The 24443-nt window shown below is 41.0% G+C and overlaps 1 protein-coding gene across 1 annotated transcript; it reads right to left on the bottom strand.

The window, feature by feature from the left end:
* Window positions 1-1713: 1713 nt before the first annotated feature.
* Window positions 1714-24443, bottom strand: LOC137427465 (uncharacterized). Its single transcript, XM_068116990.2, has 5 exons — window positions 24180-24443; window positions 15396-15536; window positions 9719-9781; window positions 9474-9614; window positions 1714-4985 (listed from the first exon to the last, which is right to left on the bottom strand). Exons 1-5 carry the CDS (start codon window positions 24328-24330, stop codon window positions 4009-4011), a joined length of 1473 nt encoding a protein of 490 aa, XP_067973091.2. The 5' UTR covers window positions 24331-24443; the 3' UTR covers window positions 1714-4008.

Here is a 24443-nt window from a genome sequence, read left to right as displayed (position 1 = left end):
TATATATTTCTGTATTTCATTTTTAATATTTGTTAAAATTAAGAAAAATATCCACTTTGACATCATGTGAAGATCTGGAGTATTATGTGAAGAACAGTGACTAAAAAATCTAAATTTAATTAGTTTTTAAATTCAGGCTGTAACCCAACAAATGTGAAAGAGTCAAGGGGTGTGAATACTTTGTGAAGGCTCTGTATTTGTAGGATGCTTCATTTTCTAGTTCCTGTATTGTTGTACTTTCACCGATTGAGATATTGTGTGCTCTTTTTGTTTTACCAGATAGAAATGTGCATTTGGCGCATTTGTCAAGACCAAATTCCATTTGAATGTCCTCCGAGTAGCGCTTCACTAGTATCAGTTGATTTGACAATTTGTCATCATTCGGTGCGAAGAGTTTTAGATCATCCATGTGCAGTAGATGTGTCACCTTTCTCGGTTCTTTTGTCATTTATTGTTGCACGTTAGAGTATATCTGTGTCCTTGTTCATTGATGAGGTTACTCAGTGGGTCTCGAGCCAGACAAAACAGGCGGGAAAGGCTGTCACCTTGTAAGATACCACATCGTATCTTTACCCCTGGGATATCAATTTTTCCTTCCAAGTGAGAGAGTATCAGCGTTGTATTCCAGAGCGTGAATGCTTTCTGCTCTACCAGTGTGACTATTTGGGGGTTAACTTTGTATACTTGCATGCATTTTATAATCCATGAATGTGGGACACTATCAAAGGCCTTTTTGTAATCTATCCAGACTGTGGATAAATTGGTTTGTCGAAGCTTGGAGTTTTCGAGTATGGTCTTGTTTAATAACAAATGGTCTATCATTCTCCAGATAGCACCCCCTCTTACATACTTTCTGTTCTGCCTCTAAAGCTCCTTGTTGAGTGAGGTGTTAATAAATTTCATTGGTGATTAATCCTGTTAAAAGTTTGTTGTTGGTCGGCATATTATTGGTCTATACTTGTAGGGTAGATAAGTTTCATTCGATTTATGGATGAGAAGAATGTTGCCTTCTATGAACCATTGATCCATTGGCTGTTCCCCTTTGACGATTTTGTTGAGTGCTTGAGCGTAGTGAGGGTGGAGAGCAAACAGTTGCTTTAGCCAGAGGTTTGGAAACCTACCCAGGCCTGGGCATTTGAAATTCAACGTTTTTGCGAGATGTTTTCTGATTTTCTCTTCGTCTATTAACATTGGGTGCATTTCCTGTAGATGTTGCTTTTTCTTTTCCAAATGTCATATCCAATCTCCTTCCATGTTTTCTATTTCATCTTCACGTATCCCTTTCCAGAATTTTTCAAAATCCGCTTTTCTCGGGGGAGTTGCTACATTTTGTTTCTGTTTCCCTAGTTCCCTGTATAAGTTGTTCAGGTTGTTTTCAAACTGTTGATTTTGCTTTCTTCTGTTGTTGGCCTCATCATAGTTTCTATTTTCCCTGCTATCTGGTGTATGTGGAGCTTATTATGGGCAGCTAATGGTTCTAGCCCATTGTTTTCAATGTTGTATTGCCTTTTCATTTGTCTGATTCTTTTCTTGAGCTTTGGACTTCTGTTTCCCTTCTTGAATAGTTGCATTTGTCCAGTTTCCTTCCTCAGTCAGTCTCTCTGCCCCTCCAGTTCCTGTTTCCATGATTTCCTATATTTTATGAACGAACTCCTCTTCAAGCCTTTGCTGTTTGGTGTCAACCTCCTCTTTTTTTTTTCTTTTTCTTTTTTTGTATACAAGGTTCGTGAAAGAGCTAACATTAATCACACAAAAAGTCAAACCGACACATAAAACACCAAAAAAATAAGGGGAGCGGTAGACAAGATGGGGAGAGACGGGGAAGGACGCAAACACAACATTTGAGAGCAGGGACATCAGGAGAAATGTGGGAGGGGGAGGGCTTGGGGGGAGGTGGGAGAGGTATAAAACATATGGACACTGCAAGGACTTCCAGGAAAGAAGTTGGAATTTCAAAAAAAGTGTATCTGGGGTGAATTAGCGGGGATAGAAAAGATCAAGGTTTTGGATGGGGGAAGATAAGAGATGGTGGTGAACAGCTGTTTTAAAGACCTGGAGGGAGGAGTGGGATTGAAGGGAGTGGGGGAGTTTGTTCCAGAGGCCTGAGAAAAGGGGAATGAAAGAGTGAAGGTGAGCAGAGAGCCTAGATTTTGGCAGTTTAACCATAAGAGGGTTGCAGGCAGATCTTGTGCGACCTGAAGGAATATTGGGGGGACAGAGCACAGAGAGAGCTGGGGGAGCAAGGCCGGAGAGGAGTCGGTAGAACACAGAAAGACCACCAACCTGCCTGCGGTGAGAGAGTGAAAGGCCCTCGGAGTTAGCTGCATCGCGGGAGATTCCAGATTCCTTTTCCTCTTCTGTGCCTCTTCCTCTTCTTCATTCTGTTGTCCGTTATTCTCTTCCTCATTGTAATCTACCTTTGTTGGTCTTATTAGTTTTGTTTGCAAAGGTGCTATTTGAGCCGAGTTAGTAACCTTGAGTTGTTCTTCCTCTGGAGGTGATGCTGCAGCATTTGCTGTCGTCGATCTTTGATCCCGTTGTGGAGTTTCCAATTGTATTTCCCGATCCAATTCCCCAATCTCGAGCTCTGTTATTATAATTAAACTTGAAATCCTATCTGCTTCTGTTCTCCTCTCTTCCTGTTCTATTTCCTGCGCAACACCAGTAAGTTGTCAGTTGCTCATTTTCTTTGGGAGTTTGTACTCTGGGAATCTCATCCCAAACGAATGTCCTGTCATTCTGTGACTTTTGTGGTAGTTCGCCATCTCTAGGTGACCAGTTATTTTTTATTGCCTCGACAGTTTGTTCATCTCTTAATATTTGACCACTGTGAAAATTTTCAGTTGGAGATAATTGTTTTTCCTTGAGTTTAGTGTTGCCCGATTAAAATTAAATTCCCTTCTTTGTCCAATAGGTCCATTTTTCCTTCTTCGTCATGTTTTTATGCCTGCGCTGATGAGGTCACCGAAGGCATGATGTTTTCAGGTTGTTACAGGGATAACTTGAGAACGGCTGAAGGGATCTAAATCAAACTTGCTGCAGGTATGTATATTGAAGTAAAGATGAACTGATTCGATCTCAAAACACAAGGTCACAAGGTCAAAGGTCAGAGGTCATGTCAGGTAAAAATCCTGTTAGCGCAATAACTTGTGAATCACCGATGTGATTTTGACCAAAGGTGGTACAAGTATGTTTTATGATGCAAATATCAACTGATTTGATTTTGGGATCAAAAGATCAAAGGCCAGAGTCTGTAATAGGTTTATAACTTGAGAATGGCTGAAGGGATCCAAGTTAAAATTGGTACAGGTATGTATTATGATTTAAAGATGAACTGATTAGATTTTGGAGTCAAGAAGTGAAAGGTCAAATGTCAAACGTCAGAGGTCATGATAAGTTACAATTATTTTGTTACCATGATAGCTTAAGAACGGCTGAAGGGATTCAAATCAAACTTGGTACAGGTATTATTATGATGTAAAGATGAACTGATTAGAATTGTGGTCAGGAGGGCATAGGTCAGAGGTCACTTACTGTGAAAAATGTGATAACTTTAGAACAGCTGAAGGGATTTTAATCAAACTTACTGCAGAACAGCTGAAGGGATTTAAATTAAACTTACTGCAAGTATGTATCATGAAGTAAACATAAACTGAGATTTTAGGGTCAAGAGGTCAAAGGTCAGAGGTAATGTTAAGTCACAAAAATTTCATTACTGTGATAACTTAAGAACGGCTGAAGGGATTAAAGTCAAACTTGTTGCAAATATGTATAATGATGTAATAATGTGGGTGGAGGCATATCGGTTGATGTCACGACATCGAAGAGTATCGTTCTTGTTCTTATTTATCTTGATTCTTTCTATTTGGCTCATCCGATATATGTCTTCAAATTCATGTTTTTTCATCCGATTTATGTCTTCTTACCTGTGTGTCTTATTTTATGAGCTTTGAAAGATGACAAGGCGGTATACACCTTGCTGCAAACGGAACACTTATATGGCTTTTCTCAACTGTGTATTTTTTGATGTTTTTTTAAAGATTGTAACAAAGGAAATGATTTGTTGCAAACAGAACACTTGTAGGGCTTCTCTCCTGTATGTATTCTTTGGTGCCTTCTTAATGTTTTCCTGCAAGTGAATGACTTATGACAAACAGAACACTTGTAGGGCTTCTCTCCCGTGTGTGTTCTTTGATGCTCCATTAATGTATTCTTCCAAGCAAATGACTTATGACAAAAAGAACAATTATAGGGCTTCTCTCCCGTGTGTGTTATTTCATGACTGTGTAAATGTGTCAATTGACCAAAGGCCTTATGACACACGGAACACTTGTATTGCTTTTCCCCTGTGTGTATTATTTGATGAATGTGTAAATGTGATGACTGACTAAATGCTTTATGACATACAGAACACTTATATGGTTTCTCTCCTGTATGTGTTCTTTGATGAATGCGTAAATTTGAGGAAGTAGCAAAAGTTTTGCAGCAAAGAGAACACTTGAAAGGCTTCTCATCCGAATGGATTATTTCATGTTTTTGCAACGCTGAGATAACAGGGAACGCCTTGTTGCACACGGAGCACTTGTAAGGCTTCTCACCTGAATGCATTCTTTGATGTTCATTAAAATTTTTCCATTGAGCAAAGGCTTTAGGACACAAGGAACACTTGTGGGGCTTCTCACGTTGGTTATTATCTCCATTTGCGGGTTTGAGGATGTGGGACTTTTCCCCTGTATGTATTTTTTTATGAAGATTTAAAGATGATAATACGGTAAATGATTTGTCGCACATAGAACACATGTGTGGTCTCTCACTTCCTTGGATATTCTTGAGGGTCTCTGTCCAACTTTTACAACTGCTGTTGTAAGACACGATGCTAATGTTGTCAGTTTCTTCACAAATGGTCCGAGTTGTGTGTGAATTGAAAACCTCCAGGTCGAACAACTGGGAACAGTTGGAACATGAAACCAGTTCCTTTTGTTTCTCTGTAAAGACAAGTCACAAAAATCTAAAACAATTCAAACTCTCATTGAAAAATAGGGGCAATACCTGGTATAATAAAGCAGTATGCTCCACTGATTTGAAATATATCATATAATTTACAAATATTTCACAGAAATTAGATTTGAGCAAACACAAAACACATTCTTGAGGAAAATGCCAGGGGCATAAAAAAAGCCCCTTTATATAAGGTTATGTTCCATGTGGCAAACTCTAGAAAAGAAGGGACATTCCATAGCTTGTAGAAAATGCCAAACTATAGAAAATAAGGGATATTCAAAAAATATTGTGTGCATGCTGGTCTACCCTTGTGTTCTTAGGAGGAACCAAGTAACACGCTCCATAAAAGTTCATATAAAGGGGCGCCAATTTGATTCATACAGCTGCATGAAGAAGTAAATGTATTTTATCTGCCAGATGTAGGGCGCCCGAGTGTCAACTTATGAGCTGCATTCTATCAAGTTGAGGATGAAGGCCTCGTCGGTGGATAAAAGTTGAGATGTGCCTGGGAAGGATTTTGCACGATGTTGAATAGCCCGTTGGTGACTGGCTATGGAGATTAACTTCAAAATGTAGTTTGCCCAATAAGCATCATGGTTGAGAGTGAGACACAAGAGTTTGTGTGACTGAAGTTCTTCGAGAATGTTGTTAGCAATTGGTTCTTGTCCGTCCGTCCCTGTCAGTTTATGATCGAGGAACAGCTTACTGATCGAGGAACAGCTGTCCCGATCACACATGCACAGAGAGGAGTGAGATAATATTTTTTACTCCGTCTGTCTGCCTGTCAAACAAAATTGAAAATAATTTTGAGTACCAGTTCACTGGTAATTCCCTGCTTGTCGTAAAAAGGCGACAAAAAGGGTTGGCGTCAGGAAGGGCATCCGGCCGTAAAACATTGCTTCAAAAAGGGGACCAAAAAACAACAACAACCACGGTCCCCGAAAAGGCCAACCCCCGCTTTGCGGGGAAAAATGGCCTCTAAACGGTGGTTTTTTGTCTGCCTGTCAAACAAAATTGAAAATAATTCCAAACAGGAAAAAAAACTTGAACAAACATTGGTACATCATGGGTGATGAAGGTTGTGGTCAAGTTACATCAAAATTGTGTGTAGTTTAAGAGGAGAGAGCAAATACATATTTGGGGGGGCCAAATCTGGATGCACGTTGACCCTCCCCATTCCCCCCCATATACATACCCTTTCAGACCTCGATTTTCTTAATGCCATGAACAAACTTTAGTACATCACGGGTGATGACAGTTGTGGTCAAGTAACATCAAAATAGTGTGTGTAGCTTCAGAGGAAAAAGCAAATTCCTATTTTGGGGGCAACTTCCCCCACCCCCACCCCCCCCACCCCCTTAACCACTTTAGACGTAGATTTTTTTTAATGCCGTGAACAAGCGTTGGTAAATCCTGGTGAAATGTATGAAGGTTGTAGTCAAGTTTCATCGGCATTGCGTGTGTCGTTTCTGAGAGAGCAAATATGTATTTTGGGGGGCAGCCCCCAGAAGACCCTGATTTTTTTCGGGCCTGATTTTTTTCTTAATGCCGTGAACAAACTTTAGTCAGAACATAACAAATATAATTTGTGCCAAGTTTGGTCACAATCCCATCAGAGGTTTCAGAGAAGTTGCAAGTGTTTACAAACTGATGGACAAACGATGCGCCATCGCATGAGCTCCCCGGAACTATGTTCCAGGTGAGCTAAAAACTTTTACAATTGGCTTTTACAATCTTTATTTGATTTAAATTGAATTATACGCCTGAAGACTGCAGTATACAAAGCATCAGTCAAAATACTTCTAAAAACCTCCTGTTTTGCTGTACTTCAAATGAAAGAAAGGTTCAGTTTGGGATTGCTTCTGCACGACTTCAATGGCACTAAATGTTCAGATTTTTAAACGATTGTTTAGATCATTATTTTATTAAAATTGAGGTAAAACTGCACCTAAAAACTGCACTTAAAAATGCACGGGGTATCGTGTTCTATGAACTTTCTAGTTGAGTAAGCAGTTTTCTAGATGGTCCTTTTGGATAGAGAGAATGTGTGTGTGGGATTTCTCAGGATTGAATGACACATTCCAAGTGTGGGGCCAGCTTATGATATTGTCAAGGTCTGAAGAGAGGGAAAAGTCTGCGGACTTTCTATCTGAACGATGAGGGATGTCAGGGCAGAGGGTGGAGGCATCAGCAAATAGATGAGGAGGATTTTCGAGAGAGTCGGAGAGACTTCATAATGATTAGGACAAAGAAAGGGGCCGAGAACACTGCCTTGGGAGCTCCCTGACAGAGAGAGAGGATAAGAACAGATTAAATCAATAACCCAAGAGTGGAGTTGGTTTTGGATGCTGTTGGCAGAGGGTTAAGAGAGCAAAGTAGGGTTCCATACTGTATCAACGGTTCGAGATATGTCTAGCGAGACAACCCTGATCTCATGTATGACATTGACGATCTCCATCCATTGTTGTGAGAGCAGAAGCAGCATGTCCAAGATAGAATGACTTTGCCTGAATCCCAATTGATGATTTGAGATGAGGTAGTCGGATAATTTTTTTTTTTACGTCAACTACGATGATTCCATGAACGTGCTGATTAATGGAAGTCGGCCAATAGGTCTGGAGTTAAGGATGTTGGTCTTTTTCACCTTTTTACCTCCGCCACCAAAGGTGGATGGAGGTTATGTTTTCACCTCTGTTTCACCTCTGATGGAGGTTCTGTCTGTCTGTTTGTTTGTTTGTGAACAAAATATCTCAAAAAGTTGTGGACGGATTCCGACGGAATTTGGCGGAGAGGTTGGGTACGTGACAAGGACAAAATCATTAGATTTTTCTGAAGATCCGGATTCGGATCTGGTTCAGGACAGATTTGTGGACGGATTTGGACGAAACTTGATGGACCGGTTGGGTGTCTGACAAGGACAATTCTATTTTGGTGTAGATCTGAATATGGATTCGGATATGAGAATTTTTTTTTTAAAGTGATTCTTCACCATCGGGAGATATGGCCAAAAACGATACATACCAGGATATCTCAAAGTTATGGATGGATTTGGACGAAACTTGTTGGACAGGTTGTGTGTGTGACGAGGAAGAATCGCTTCAATTTTGGTGAAGGTCTGGATCCAGCTAGTATAAGTTTTAAAGTGATTCTTCACCATTGAGTGATATGGCCAACCAGGTGGAGGTATGCTCGCTACTGAGTGCCATTCTAGTTACCGTAATGTAATGCAGTGATGTTGGCTGCCATACAAGAAGATTGAATATGACCATGAGGTAGCTATAGGATTCTCGTCCTGCAGTGCATACTCAGTACAGAGTATGCACGTACAAATTCCGAATATTCACGGGCAATCTGGGGAACATGTCAAGGTACATGTTGGCTGACCATTATATTTCTGGGTACATGCCACACCTTTCATTCTCCAGCATTTTCTGAACTACCAAGACTTTAAAATATGCGGGAATACATCGCTAAAGTACCATATCGGGAAATCACGAAATCACCAAATGATACTTCTTCATCGTCTTCCCCTCTAAAAACAATGTTAAACTGTTGCCCAAACCAACACTATAACGGCTGAATCGATTAACGTGGTTCAAACATGGAGATTTTTCTTTTGTTTTAAAAAAAATCAAACCAAAAGAACAAAACATATAAAACATGAAGCATTGTATTATGAAAATTAATGAAACGTAAATGTGGACTCAAGCAAAACAGGCCAGGATTGTGGGGGAGTGGGAAAAATGGACAGAATCATTCCAAAAGTGATATTGTACATATGGAGTCGCACAATTCGTCATTTGATGGTGAAGATCCGGATCCGGATACAACAATTACATTATCTTATTCACCACTGAAAGATGGCGCCAAAAACGATAGAGAAGAACTACCTTTCAAGGCCATATTTAGGTCTGTAGTTAAGGCGATATATAGCATGACGTTTCAAAAACTTGAGGACAGACTGAAATAACTTGGTGGATCAGTTGGGTAGGTGACAAGAACAAGCCGATTCGATTTTGGCTTAGGTTCGGATGCAGACTCGGCTTATCAGTAGAAGACAAAACGTAAACTGTTCAGCCTCGCGGAGATATACGCTCTACGGAGTGCCATTCTAGTTTCACATGTTTACATTGTCATAAACTTGTCTTTCAAACCTGTCATGTCCCAGTAATCTCACTTGATTTGTAATTTACAATGCTATTTGCAAAATGTGTATTTGTGAAACAGACTTTTCAAACATTAGATTCATGTGTTCAATCAATCCTGAGTAAAGTCCAGAAATACAAAGTACAGAAATATTTCTGCATATAACAACTGTCCCTGTCCAGGGAAGATAAACAAGCCCACTTGGCTGACCACAATTTTATAGATCTGTTATTCCACAGAAGTTGGAACGAAATAATTTCCTCATTAAAAACAACAAAAAACCCAGTAAAAACAGTGTGATGTGTTCTGTATGAAGCTCGGCTTACCGTCGAGCAGCTGAGCAGCTTTGCTGGACACCATGGGAGGAGAACTACGAGGTTCCACCTTTACACGCTCATTGATCAAAGCATCTTGGGAAGTATGAAAATAACTTTGGAATGTTTCCCTCGTCCCCGGATTAGCTTCAACTGCAAAACATTTGATAAATTGTTTCTTACTCAGAGAGGCATTTGTGTTATTAGAACCATCACCAGAAGATTATTATGTTCTTCATTATTGTTGTTCGACCAACCTTCGACAAGCGAGGCGTAATCATCAATGAACTCGGACTTCACCTTTACTTCTACAATAAAATCTGAAAATAAAAACATCCCATTCAAACTCAGCTTCAAATCACCGCTCTAAAAAACAAAAATTACAATACAGCTCTGGACAGCAAGAGTTTACTTTCAATGTCCTGAAAAATATTGATTTTAAACCAAAGAGGAAAACGAAACTCAATGATCTGACCTTCAGTTGGTCAATATAGAGCCAGTGATTTTCCACAATTGTGGAAAACGGATGGAACTCATGGAATCGGCGACATGAAACGGATAACGGAATCTCTCTCATCTTTTCAGGGTGTAAAACCCGTAGGGCAATGCCGCTTGGAACAGCATTTGTCTGTCCGTCCAGTGTGTGTATGTATGTATGTATGTATGTGTGTGTGTATGTATGTATGTATGTATGTATGTATGTATGTGTGTGTGTGTGTGTGTGTGTGTGTGTGTGTGTGTGTGTGTGTGTGTGTATGGATGTATGTATGTATGCCCCTTTCCGTCGGCATTTTGCGGGTTTATTCCCTTAAAGATACGTTTTCTCTGCAAACGTTGGTCCAATTGACACAAAATATTCACCATGGGAGCTCCTCCTACTGTATATATTTTTTAATGATGACTATGACGTCATAGGTCACATGGTAGGGCGCCATCTTGGGAAAAACCGAAATACTTTGCAACTCTATATCTCTGAATAGACTGGTGTTGGTGTTGCCTGGTGTTGGCTTAGCGGTTAGGGTGCTGGCTTGGGATCCGAGGATCCTGGGTTCGAATCCCAGTCGATCGCTAAATTAACACCAGGGGGGTTGACTCATCCTTCCGCCTGTCATCCTTCCGAGGTCGGCAAATTGAGTACCAGCTTGCTGGGATGAATGATCCCGGTGTGTACCCCGGTTTAGAATAGGTACACCGTATCCCTGCGCATCGTAAGAGGTGACTATGGGTTGGCATCAGGAAGGGCATCCGGCCATAAAAACATTGCCTCAAACAGGGAACCATGATTGTCATGGGGCCCGCAAGGCTAACCCCCGCTCCAGCGGGGAAAAATGGCCTTAAAACAATCATTCATTCATTCATTCATTCTATATCTCCGAAACCGCTCCATGGGAAAAAAATTGAAAGTGGCTCATTTCAAAGTACTTACCATGGGGAATAACATATGGTAATGATGATGTCATAGATGCCTTACTCATCACGTCATAAATCGACAAGTACAACACTTGATCCGATCAGTATGAAATTTCTTGAGCGTGATCGAGGAATAAATTGGTTGAGAAAAAAAAGATTATGGCATCGGTCACGTGGTTCGGCATCAACATTTTTTTACAACGTAGGACAATGTCGTCGGGAACAGCGTTTGTCTTTCCATCCGGTGTATGTATCTATGTCCCTCACAAACGTCCACCAATCAGAGCTGACGATATGGCCACAAGACAGGGGGACAGCAGATCCTCCACTTAGCAGATCTAAGCCCGGCTATGCCGTTGTTTGACTCAGTCTTGTATTCCCCTTATGAGGGGTGAGGTCTAATGGTACCAAGAACCTGCCCTGTCTTGCCCACGATACTCCTCCACTTCTCCCTGTCCCCAGCCAACTCTTTCCACTCTCCAACCACCCCCACCTCACTGACATCCCATCTCAACCTCGGTCTACCTCTTTTCCTCTGACCTTGCTCCCTTAACCTGTCCGCTTTCTTTGCCATTCTCTCTTTCGCCATCCACACCAAATTACCAGCCCACTTCAGCCGGCTTTTATCCCCATCAAGTTCATCTGCACACCAACCTCCTTGCTCATTTCATTCATCCTCCTTCTATCCACCCTCTTCACTCTTGCAATCATGACCTACACTACCTGCAACCTCTATTGTTGTGTCTCTAACAGTGCCACTGTTTCAAGACCGTAAAGGTAGGCCAGCATCACACAAGTTACCATAACTTTCCCTCAATAAGGCTGGGAATTATTTCATAGAAAACTGCTCTCCTCATGCACAGATTAATCCCATCTCTTCGATTATAATATCTGACCCTTCTTGCCACCCATGGTACACTCAATCCTGTGGTGAGCCAGTTGCTCTTAAAGAACTTGCCTTCTCTTCATGGAAGGGTAATCCAACCGAAGGTAAGCTCAGTGCATTCAAAAATGTTCGCAACAAGTGCAACAGACAACATCAGCACATCACGACAGACAACAGACGGCATCAGCCCACGGGTTGTAAAATCCTGCTCTGCTGCTCTTTCACACCCTCTCTCAATTCTCTCCACCCTCTCTTTTGCTCAAGGTCATCTGCCATCAGCTTGGAAATCAGCCAACATTGCAACAGATCCTTGCAACTACAGACAAACAAGACTGCTCCCAATAATCAGCAAAGTCATGGAAGCCATCATCGCATCTGACATAAAATCCTTCCTCTTCTCCAATGGCTTGATATCGGATAATCAATTTGGATTCAGACCAGGTCATTTCTACTCTGGACATGCTGCTTCTGCTGTCTCACCAATGGATTGAGGTCCTCAATGCCAAACAGAAAATCAGAGCTGTCTCCCTTGACATATCTCGTGCCTTCGATACGGTCTGGCACCCCGCTCTGCTCACCAAACTCTCCGCGTATGGTATACATGGAAACCTCCGTGCATGGCATGCAGACTTCCTTTCTGGTCACAGTCAACGTGTGGCTCTGAATGGAATTCTCTCATCTCCCCTTCCTGTTCAGGCTGGAGTTCCCCAAGGCAGTGTTCTGGGCCCTGTGCTTTTTCTGGTCTTCATTAATGATCTCTCTGACTCTCTTGAAAATCCTCTCTATCTCTTTGCTGATGACTCCACTCTCTGCCGCTCCATATCCCAACCCTCAGATCGGCGGGCAGCAGCCTCGTCACTTTCTGCAGACCTGGACAAAATCACAGACTGGTCAAACAAGTGGAACACGTCTTTCAATCCTGACAAATCACACACTCTCAATTTGTCTCTCCGAAAAGACCAACTGGACAACCCTCCCATCTACTTTCTGAACAATCCTCTTGAAGAAGTTCTGTCACTCAAGCTTTTGGGTCTCACTATCTGCCATGATCTTTTTTGGGAAAACCACATTTCCAAGCAGGCCTCCAAAGCCAGTCACTGACTGGGCATCCTCCGTCGTGCGAAGTCCTTTCTGGGAACTTCTGAGCTCCTCACCACATATAAGGCTTTCATCCGCAGCTCAATGGAATACTGTTCTCCCCTCTGGACCGGTGCTCCTGATTCACACCTAGCTTGGCTTCACACTGTTGAAACAAAAGCATTCAGAATCATTGGAATCTCCCGCGATGAAGATGATTCTGAGGGCTTTTCTCTCTCTCACCACAGGCAGGTTGGTGGTCAGGTTGGTGGTCTTTCTGTCTTCTACCGACTCCTCTCCAGCCTTGCTTCCCCTGCTCTGTCTGTGCTCTGTCCCCCAAATATTCCTGCAGGACACACAAGATCTGCCTGCGACCCTCTTCTCATGAAACTGCCAAAATCAAGACTCTCTGCTCACCTTCATCCTTTCATTCCTCTTTTCTCCCGCCTCAGGAACAAACTCCCACACTCTCTTCAATCCCACTCCTCCCTCCAGGTCTTTAAAACAGCTGTTCACCACCATCTCTTATCTTCCCCCATCCAAAACCTCGATATTTTCTAACCCGTTAAAACACCCCAAATCCTCCTCTTTAAATCCCCAGCTTCTTTGCTGAAATAACTAGAAGTGTTCATTCGCATTATACCATGTAACCCTCCCTCCTCCTCCTGCCCTCCCCCTTCCACAGATCTACCGACGTCCCTGTTCTCTACTGTTGTTGTGCTTGTGTGCTTCCCTCTCTCCCCCTCTTGTCTCCCGCTCCCTTCATTGTATGTTTTATATGTCTGTGCATGTTTTCATGTTCAATGTGTTAGCTCTTACACGAGCCTCAATTCTGTATAGAAAAAAAAGAAGAAGTCTGTGTCCACTCTCAGAGTAGCTAGAAAACAATATCTGCACAACCTCAAGAATGAACGTTAACATTTAGGCTCCCCCCTTTAAAACCTGGTGTGCCTTGTTAGGTCTGTCTCTTGTATACGCTCCCTGTTAGAAAGTCTCTGATGTTATGCGTACGATATACATGAATGTTTCCTGCTTTGCTTATGAATGTTTTCTTGCAATATGTTGATGCCATGTTGGTGTAGTGCGAGCCTGTAATTCTTACCTTTTTCTCTTATAATTTGCACCGGAAAGGGAGGAGACTTCCGGCTTCTTGCTGATGGCTCGTGTGAGCGAGTTGATTGCCGCCATCTTTGCCTTGTTTTATTAAATCTTGTGCCAAAAGGAAGTTTAGTGTCTCGTCCTGTCCGAACCGTTTGATCACGGTCCTGGATCCACTGCTCTCTATTATCCTCCGTACTAGCTAGCCTTTACCGTAGGATTCCCGAGCCTATTTTTCACTCCCCTTCCATCCCTCCCCTCTCTTCAAATGGCGCCACAGCAGACTCTGTTCATGAGAAGGCTGAATGCTTCAATTCTGTGTTTGCTTCCAAATCTTGTGTTCCCAACACCTCTCTGTATCCACCCGACCCAGTCCTACCCAATTGCTCTTGGACTCCATGTCTTTTGCACATGAGAAGGTAGAGAAGGTTTTTCCAACCCTCGACTGACTCTGCTTTCTCGTCTTGAACGCTTTGTCCCCTCCCCCCAAACCCAAGGTTTCTGCAGGGCTCAACACGGCCCAACATCAACCCCTTTCTGGTGAAAGTACCTAAATTCAGGATCACTGCTCACCTCTGTTCATTTTTTCCTCTTTTTCTCCACCTGTGGAATCAACTTCCACATCCTCTTCTATCCCATTCTTCCCTCTGTGTCTTTAGGAAAAGTGTTTGCTACCTTCTCAGATCGTCCCCAATCCAAAACAATGATCTTTTATACCCTCGTTAACTCTTCCCCCCCCCCCCCCCAACCTCAACCTCAATCCCTCTTCCTGCCAAATTTCCAGTTTTCACTGCTGAGGATTCCCTTCCTTTATCCATGTTGTCCATCACATGCATCCTCTCCTGCCCCCCATTCCTCCGCACGCCTATTGTTTGTCCGCCTCCCTCTGTCTTGGCCTTCGGCTCTGCTGTTGGTGTTTCCCCCCTCTCTCTGCTGTTCCTTTTGTCCTATTGCAGAACCCATAGAGTTGCATAACGCATTTCTACAGCAAGTCATCCGAACATGGTGCAGGTGAGGGCATCATTGCGGAACTCGATGACAGGAATTTGAATGGGTGGTGAGCGATTTATACGGAGTGATGCACCAACCTTGAATACACCACTCAGTTCACATGTTTAGATCGTCATATACAACTTGTCTTTCAAACCTGTCGAGTCCCAGTAACCTCACTTGATTTGTTATTTCCAACGCTATTTCCAAAGTGTATATTGGTAAAACAGAGACTTTGCCTTCACGTGTTCGATCAATCCTGAGTGAAGGCCAGAAATAGAATGTACAGAAATATTTCTGGGTGTACTATAAGCAACTAATATCCCTGTCAAGTGAAGATACACAGGCCCACTTGGCTGACCACAATTTAATAGATCTGTTATTCCACAGAGTTTGGAACGAAATCACTTACTCATTAAAAAGAACAAACATGTCAAAACAGTGTCATGTGTTCTCTATGAATCTCAGCTTACCTTTGAGCAGCCGAGCAGCTTTGCTGGTGTCCTCGAGAGGAGAGTCACGCGGTTCCTGCTTTACGTGCTCATTGCTCAAAGTATCTTGGGGAGTTTGAAAATAACTTTGGAAAGTTTCCATCATCCCCAGATGAGCTTCACCTGCAAATCATTTGACAATTAGTTTGTTAATCAGGAAGGCATTTGTGTTATTAGAACGATCATTGGAAGATTATTACCTCTGCCACCAAAGGCCACCGCCACCAAATTAAACCGATTATGTTTTCACCACCTGTCTGTGTTTGCGACTTGTCAAAATTGAAGATTTTCTGTGTTTGACATCACCATTGAGAGATTGGGCCAAAAACAATATAGAGCATGATATTTCAACACGTTTTGGATGCCAAAAAAAAAAACGTGGATTATGACAAAACTTGGTGGATGAGCTGGTTAGATGCCAATAATATAAGCCGATTCAATTTTGCTTTGGGTCAGATGGATCCGTCCTTTCAGTGAAATACAAAATGTAAACTCTTCAGCCTGAGGAGGTATGCGCTCTACCGAGTGCTGTTACAGTTGTTTTTATCATCATAGTTGTTATTCGGACCTTTGACAAGCGAGAAGAAATCATCAATGAACTTTACTTTAAATCATCCTTTACTTCCACAATAAAATCTGAAAAGAAAAACATCCTATTCAAACTCGACTTCAAAATAGTACTTCTTAAGAAACTCAAAATAATATAATTACTGCCCACACCAGAAATATGCTGTGAGGGAGCAGGGACGGTTGAGCGCTCATAAAAAACCCGGTTTAACCCAACAAAGTCTGGTCTGAAGTCCAGAAACCTCAGAAGATAGTTTTGAGTATAGTATAGTTTCAGATTTATTGTTCCAGAAAGAGATATGCTGCAACAAGGTGAAGATTTTTTTCCTAAAGTCATCTTCATTATTACCTCCACCACCAAAGGTGGATGGAGGTTATGTTTTCACCCCTGTCTGTCTGTTTGCCTCTCCATTTGTGAACAAGATATCTCAAAAAGTTGTGGACGGATTTTCAACGAAATTTGGCAGAGATGTAGCGTATGTGACAAGGACGAAATGATTAGATTTTGGTGAATATTGGGATTCGGATCCGGCTACTAAAATTTTAAAGTGATTCTTCACCATTACATAGCATGATCGGGCCAAATACGATACATAGCACGACATTTCATAAAGTTATGGACGGATTTGGACGAAACTTGGTGGACCGGTTGGGTGTCTGACAAGGACAATTCGATTTTGGTGAAGATCTGAATAGGGATTCGGATATGAGAATTGTTTATTTTTTGTAGGGATTCTTCACCATTGGGAGATGGGGCCAAAAACAATACATAGCAGAATATCTCAAAAAGTTATGGATGGTGATTCCTGTGATTGATTTTGATTAAATGTGATTCTGTGTTGTGATTTTCTGGTCTACTCTGAGATACAAAACGTAAACTGTTCACCAGGTGGAGGTATGCTCTCTACTGAGTGCCGTTCTAGTTTCAGGAGTGCTCAACCTAAAAGGGGTGATTGGAAGGCTCCGAAGATGACTGCGCTGGTGTTTCACCAATTAATTACCCCTCATGTAGCTCCTGCAAATGTTTACTTTTCAATCTTTACTTTACTTTTCTTTACTTTACTTTTCAAATCTTTACTTTTCAAATCTCCTGAAAAATATTGATATCCCTGTAACTTCTGTCCAATTTGAGTTGTCACTGCCAACCTTTTCATTTCGATCTCCCGTAATTATTATGTCCTTTTTTTGGGGCTTAGTTAATTTCACTTTGCAGCGAGTTTGGCCGAGAAAAATATATTTCCGGGTTCTGGTCAGCGCGCGCATCGATTTTGACACTGCGCGTCAACAATTTTTTTTTCAAATTTGGTATCGACGTTCGCGCACGGTTCTTCCCGACAAACTCCTTTTAGTTTGTCCAAATCCAACCAGCCGTTCCAAAGATATGAGTAGTTTTGTGTGCCATGACGTCATGAATCCAATAGGGAAGTTGCATGTGACGTCATCGTCTTAGTCACGTGACCGCTTGGGTGGCAAAACATTGCTTCTGCCACCATACGTAATGGTGGCAATTTGAAACTCGTCTCACATATAAATTGCCCCCTACACGATGGTAAAGAGTTGTTGTGCTGTCGGATGTACAGCCCGATTTCATAAGGGATCGGGCTCGTCATTCTACCGTTTTCCGGATGACACAACGCTAAAACGGATTCATGGCTGCCTTGACTGCAGCACTCAGGTGAGAATATGGCTCATGAGGTTGTTACCGTCGCTCGCGAAGCGAAAAGCAGGATTAGGCATTTGGTTACGTACATGTGGAGTGCGTATGGCGTACGTGTGGAGTGTGTGTGGCGTACTTGTGGAGTGTGCGTGGCATACTTGTGGAGTGTGTGGCGTACTTGTGGAGTGTGTGTGTGGCGTACTTGTGGAGTGTGTGTGTGGCGTACTTGTGGAGTGTGTGTGGCGTACTTGTGGAGTGTGTGGCGTACTTGTGGAGTGTGTGTGTGGCGTACTTGTGGAGTGTGTGTGTGGCGTACTTGTGGAGTGTGTGGCGTACTTGTGGAGTGTGTGGCGTACTTGTGGAGTGTGTGTGGCGTACTTGTGGAGTGTGTGTGGCGTACTTGTGGAGTGTGTGTGGCGTACTTGTGGAGTGCGTGTTGCGTACTTGTGGAGCGCATGTAGAGTGTGTGTGGCGTACTTGTGGAGTGTGTGTGGCATACTTGTGGAGTGTGTGTGGCGTACTTGTGGAGTGTGTGTGGCGTACTTGTGGAGTGTGTGTGGCGTATGTGTGGAGTGTGTGTGGACTGTAGAGTGTGTGTGGCATACTTGTGGGTCCACACGGGTCTACAGGCAGATGACACAGCCTCAGTTTCTCGCAATACCGCGAAAACGCCTCAACGGGCAAGCTACGGGCGTAAACTGACAGGTCCGTCTGATCAAACGGCAGCTTTCCCGCCATGTTGTTTATGCCACCCAAGATGGTGGCCGGAACCGGTTGCCATGGACGACGCTCACGCGATGCAAGGCCTCTATCGGCTGGATATTGTCATTTGGACATTTGGACCTGGGAATCACCTGATCAAAGGACTCACAATACGATTGACTACATTATGATTAAGAACCAATGGAAGAGATGTATCACAAATTCAAGAAGATTCCCAAGTGCAGATATAGGATCCGATCACCAATTAGTGCTCACAAATATCAAACTGTAATTAAAATTTTAACCTAAACCAAAGTACCCAAAGCGGTATGACATTTTAAAACTTTCCCATCAAACCACAAGAAAAAACTACGAAACTGAAATTGGAGGTAGATTTGCTCCTTTTACTCACTGAGGAAAATACTGACGTTGACAAATGATGGGAAGGTATCAAGACTGCTTTTAATAACACACTAAAATAAATTCTGGGGAAGAAGAAAGTGCAAAAACCAAAACCTTGAATCAGTTAAGAAGTCATAAGTGAAGAGTGCTCCAGAGCAAAAAGTGGAACAAATGCAGATCCTAACATGCGGTCAAGGTACAACTTCCTTACAGGAGAAATAAAACGGAAAGTTAAAGGATGTAAAGAGAAGTGGCTAAAACATCCATGTGTGAATATGGAGAAGGCACACCAAACTACCAAGTCTAAAGAGGTGTATTCGACCACAAAGAATATTACCACCAAATCAAAAAACAGAATGAAAACGGTAAATAGTAAGAAAGGGGAAGCACAGGCAGACCTGCAGGAAAAACTGCTAAAAGGAAAACTATTAAGACTTATACAATAAACAAAACTTTGTAAATGAAGAGATGATAAATAACATCCAACAAATGACGAGTACTAATGAGGAACCAGAAATTCTTCGAGAAGAGGTTACCAGTGCTATAAAGAGGCTAACTAAAGGAAAAGCACCTGGCTTCGATAGTGTCACAGCTGAATAACTAAAAGCTTCCAGTGAAATAGGTATTGACATAATCTAGGATCGGTGCAAGTTGGTCTGGAACAGTGAAGTATTTCAGGACGACTGGGGTAAAACCATCATTACCCCCATACACAAACGGAAGGATAAGTTAAACTGCGGGAACTACAGAGGCATCACCTTGCTGAGTCACGCAGGGAAAATCCCAACAACTATTATAATTCAAAGAGCAATGATAAAGAAATTAGAAGAAATACTTGAAGAAGCGCAAGCTGGATTTCACCCAGGAAGATCAATAGTTGATTAAATATTGAAATTAAGACAAATAATCGAAAAATACCTGGAAATGAACAAGGATGTATATTGCTGTCATATAGATTTGAAAAAGCATTTGACTGTGTCTGTCATGAAATCAAAATATGTCATTAATGTTAACCTAAAATCAAAATAGGTCAATGTTAACCTAAAATCAAACAAGCGTTACGCCTAGGTCCACCGTCGGTGAAGTGATGTGAGTTGACAAAGTGGAAGACGCAAGGCGGCCATCTTGGATTTTGACGTGGCGACCCAATTTTCAATAGAGTTCTTCCTTATGCCTAAATACACCCACACACCAGATTAGAAGTTGGTACTTCGCTTATGTTTCAAGATATTCCGCTCACAAGGTTCAGACGTACATGGCGGTGGCCATCTTGGATTTTGACGTGGCGACCCAATTTTCAATAGCGTTCTTCCTTATGCATAAATACACCCACACACCAGATTAGAAGTTAGTAGTTCGTATATTTTCAAGTTATTCCGCCCACAAGGTTTAGATATGGTGACAGCCATCTTGGATTTTGATGTGGCGACCTAATTTTCAATAGGATTCTTCCATATGCCTAGATGCACCCACACACCAAATTAGAATTCGGTCCTTCGCTTACGCACGCACGCACGCACCACGGACGAACACACGCACGGACGGACGCACACACGGACGGAGGGGAAAACCATAGTCCCCCTTTCGCTCCGCGGTGTGACGGGGGACAAATATATCATTAATGCTAGCCTAAAATCAAAATGTGTCAATAATGTTAACCTAAAATGAAAATGTCATTTATGTTAACCTAAAATGAAAATATGTCATTAATGCTAGCCTAAAATCAAAATGTGTCAATAATGTTAACCTAAAATGAAAATATGTCATTTATGTTAACCTAAAATGAAAACATGTCATTAATGTTAACCTAAAATGCAAATATGTCATTAATGTTAATGTAAAATCAAAATATGTCTGATGTTAACCTAAAATGAAAATGTCATTAATGCTAACCTAAATCAAAACATGTCATAAATGTTAACCTAAAATGAAAATATGTCATTAATGTTAACCTGAAATCAAAATATGTCATTAATGTTAACCGAAAATGAAAATATGTCATTAATGTTAACCTGAAATCAAAATATGTCATTGATGTTAACCTAAAATGAAAATATGTCATTAATGCTAGCCTAAAATCAAAACATGTCATGAATGTTAACCTAAAATGAAAATGTCATTAATGTTAACCTAAATCAAAGCATGTCATTAATGTTAACTTGAAATTAAAATATGTCATTGATGTTCATTTGTAAAATCAAAATACGTCATTAATGCTAACCTAAATCAAAACATGTCATTAATGTTAACCTGAAATCAAAATATGTCATTGATGTTCATTTGTAAAATCAAAATACGTCATTAATGCTAACCTAAATCAAAACATGTCATTAATGTTAACCTGAAATCAAAATATGTCATTGATGTTAACCTAAAATGAAAATATGTCATTAATGCTAGCCTAAAATCAAAACATGTCATGAATGTTAACCTAAAATGAAAATGTCATTAATGTTAACCTAAATCAAAGCATGTCATTAATGTTAACTTGAAATTAAAATATGTCATTGATGTTCATTTGTAAAATCAAAATACGTCATTAATGCTAACCTAAATCAAAACATGTCATTAATGTTAACCTGAAATCAAAATATGTCATTGATGTTCATTTGTAAAATCAAAATACGTCATTAATGCTAACCTAAATCAAAACATGTCATTAATGTTAACCTGAAATCAAAATATGTCATTGATGTTCATTTGTAAAATCAAAATACGTCATTAATGCTAACCTAAATCAAAACATGTCATTAATGTTAACCTGAAATCAAAATATGTCATTGATGTTAATGTAAAATCAAAATACGTCATTAATGCTAACCTAAATCAAAACATGTCATTAATGTTAACCTGAAATCAAAATATGTCATTGATGTTCATTTGTAAAATCAAAATACGTCATTAAACATTGCCTCAAACAGGGAACCATGATTGTCATGGGGCCCGCAAGGCTAACCCCCGCTCTAGCGGGGAAAATGGCCTTAAAACGATCATTCATTCATTCATTCAATGCTAACCTAAATCAAAACATGTCATTAATGTTAACCTGAAATCAAAATATGTCATTGATGTTAATGTAACATCAAAATACGTCATTAATGCTAACCTAAATCAAAACATGTCATTAATGTTAACCTGAAATCAAAATATGTCATTGATGTTAATGTAAAATCAAAATACGTCATTAATGCTAACCTAAATCAAAACATGTCATTAATGTTAACCTGAAATCAAAATATGTCATTGATGTTAATGTAAAATCAAAATACGTCATTAATGCTAACCTAAATCAAAACATGTCATTAATGTTAACCTGAAATCAAAATATGTCATTGATGTTAATGTAAAATCAAAATACGTCATTAATGCTAACCTAAATCAAAACATGTCATTAATGTTAACCTGAAATCAAAATATGTCATTGATGTTAATGTAAAATCAAAATACGTCATTAATGCTAACCTAAATCAAAACATGTCATTAATGTTAACCTGAAATCAAAATATGTCATTGATGTTAATGTAAAATCAAAATATGTCATTAATGCTAACCTAAATCAAAACATGTCATTAATGTTAACCTGAAATCAAAATATGTCATTGATGTTAATGTAAAATCAAAATACGTCATTCATTGCTGTTTAAAAGTTTACATGGTAGAACCACCTTGAGAGGCCATTTTTCCCCACAGAGAGGTTGGCCTTTTTCGGGCACCGTGGTCCCCTTTTTGAAGCAATGTTTTATGGCCGGATGCTCTTCCTGCCACCAACCCTGTTGGTCGCTTCTTGCAACACACAGGGAATTACCAGTGAGCTGGTACTCAATTTTCCGACCTCAGAAGGATGACAGGTTGAGTCAACCCCCCTGGCGTTAATTCAGCGATCGACCGGGATTCAAACTCCAGGATCTTAGGATCCCAAGCCTGCGCCCTAACCGCTAAGCTAACACCAGGCCTAAAAGTTTACGTGGTAGAATAACAATAAAGGAAAAGGTTTACGGTTTCTCTTAAAAGAGCGATAAAATTTCCTTATACTTTAAAAAATAACTCAAAGCAAAACTAGAACGGCACTCAGTAGAGAGCAAACCTCCGCCTGGTTAGCCATATCACTCAATGGTGAAGAATCACTTTAAAAATTGTACTGGCTGGATCCGGATCTTCACCAAAATTGAATCGATTCTTCCTCGTCACAAACGCAACCTGTTCAACAAGTTTCGTCCAAATCCATCCCTAACTTTTTGAGATAAATCTAGTTTACATTTTGTATCCCAGAGTAGACCATAAAATCACAATACAGAATCGCATTTAATCAAAATCATCCGTCCACAACTTTTTGAGGTCTCCTGCTTTATATCGATTTTAGCCCTATCACTCAATGGTGAAGATTCACTCAAAAAAATGAAAGAATTCTCATATCCGAATCCATATTCAGATCTTCACCAAAATCGAAACAAATAGTCCTTGTCAGACCTCCAACCGGTCCACCAAGTTTCGTCCAAATCCATCCATAACTTTTTGAGATATCCTGCTATGTATAGTTTTTGGCCCTATCTCCAAATGGTGAAGAATCACTTAAAAAATTAAATAATTCTCATATCCAAATCATATTCAGATCTTCACCAAAATCGAAACAAATAGTCCTCGTCAGACACCCAACCGGTCCACGAAGTTTCGTCCAAATCCGTCCATAACTTTTTCAGATATCCTGTTATGTATAGTTTTTGGCCCTATCTCTAAATGGTGAAGAATCACTTAAAAAATTAAATAATTCTCATTTCCAAATCAAATTCAGATCTTCACCAAAATCGAAACAAATAGTCCTTGTCAGACACCCAACTGGTCCACCAAGTTTCGTCCAAATCCGTCCATAACCTTTTGAGATATTTTGTTCACAAACAAACGGACGGATAGACAGACAAACAGACAGGGGTGAAAACATAACCTCCATCAACCTTTGGTGGTAGAGGTAATAAAGGAAAGTGGGCGTCAACGTTTCGTGCAGGATGCTCCGCCCATCAGCAGGAGGAGGTGCAAGGGGATGGGCATGAGTGGAGACCTCCCCCTTATAACCTCCCATTTATTAATTGTCTCTTTCTCTTCATTATATCCTCTGTAGCCGCTGCCAACACAATATATTCCTTTGGGAAAGTTGTCACAAGGTGATGGAATAAAGCTGAAAACGACGGCCCGGACCGTTGTTCGAGCATCGACAGCCATGTTGTTTCCATGGATATCGCCATGTTGTTAAGCGGTGCCGAGCGCTCCGTTCCGTTGGAGTGCTTGGTTGAGCGCTTTGAATCAGGCGGCAAGTAAAAAGTAATATCCGGGGTAACGGACCGTATCATAGCTAAGGAAATGGAAACGATCTTGTACAAGGTAACCAGACCCGTACACGGTGTAATTCCCCATGTAAATGTGTTTAAACAGTAAACATCACGTACCGTGTCCGGACTCGTTCTCCTCAGGTCGAGCGATCCTGAACCTGCAGTCCGAGTGACAATCTTCAGGACCGACCAAGTTCCTTCCATCGGAGAAACTCGAGGATCCCGGAGGGTTCAACCTGTTGTCCTCACTGGAGACATCTCCATTCATGGCGAACAGAACAGTGAAGAGTAAAGTACAGTGTAGTACAGTCACGCACAGTACAGTCCACGCAACGTGAGTGTACAGACTTCACTCAATCGATGCCTGAAAATAGTTAATTC

The sequence above is a fragment of the Myxine glutinosa genome, chromosome 5, assembly GCF_964187855.1.
Source record: "Myxine glutinosa chromosome 5, kmMyxGlut1.1, whole genome shotgun sequence".
Classification (NCBI taxonomy): Eukaryota; Metazoa; Chordata; class Myxini; order Myxiniformes; family Myxinidae; genus Myxine; species Myxine glutinosa.
This window is presented reverse-complemented; position numbering and strand designations above follow the sequence as displayed.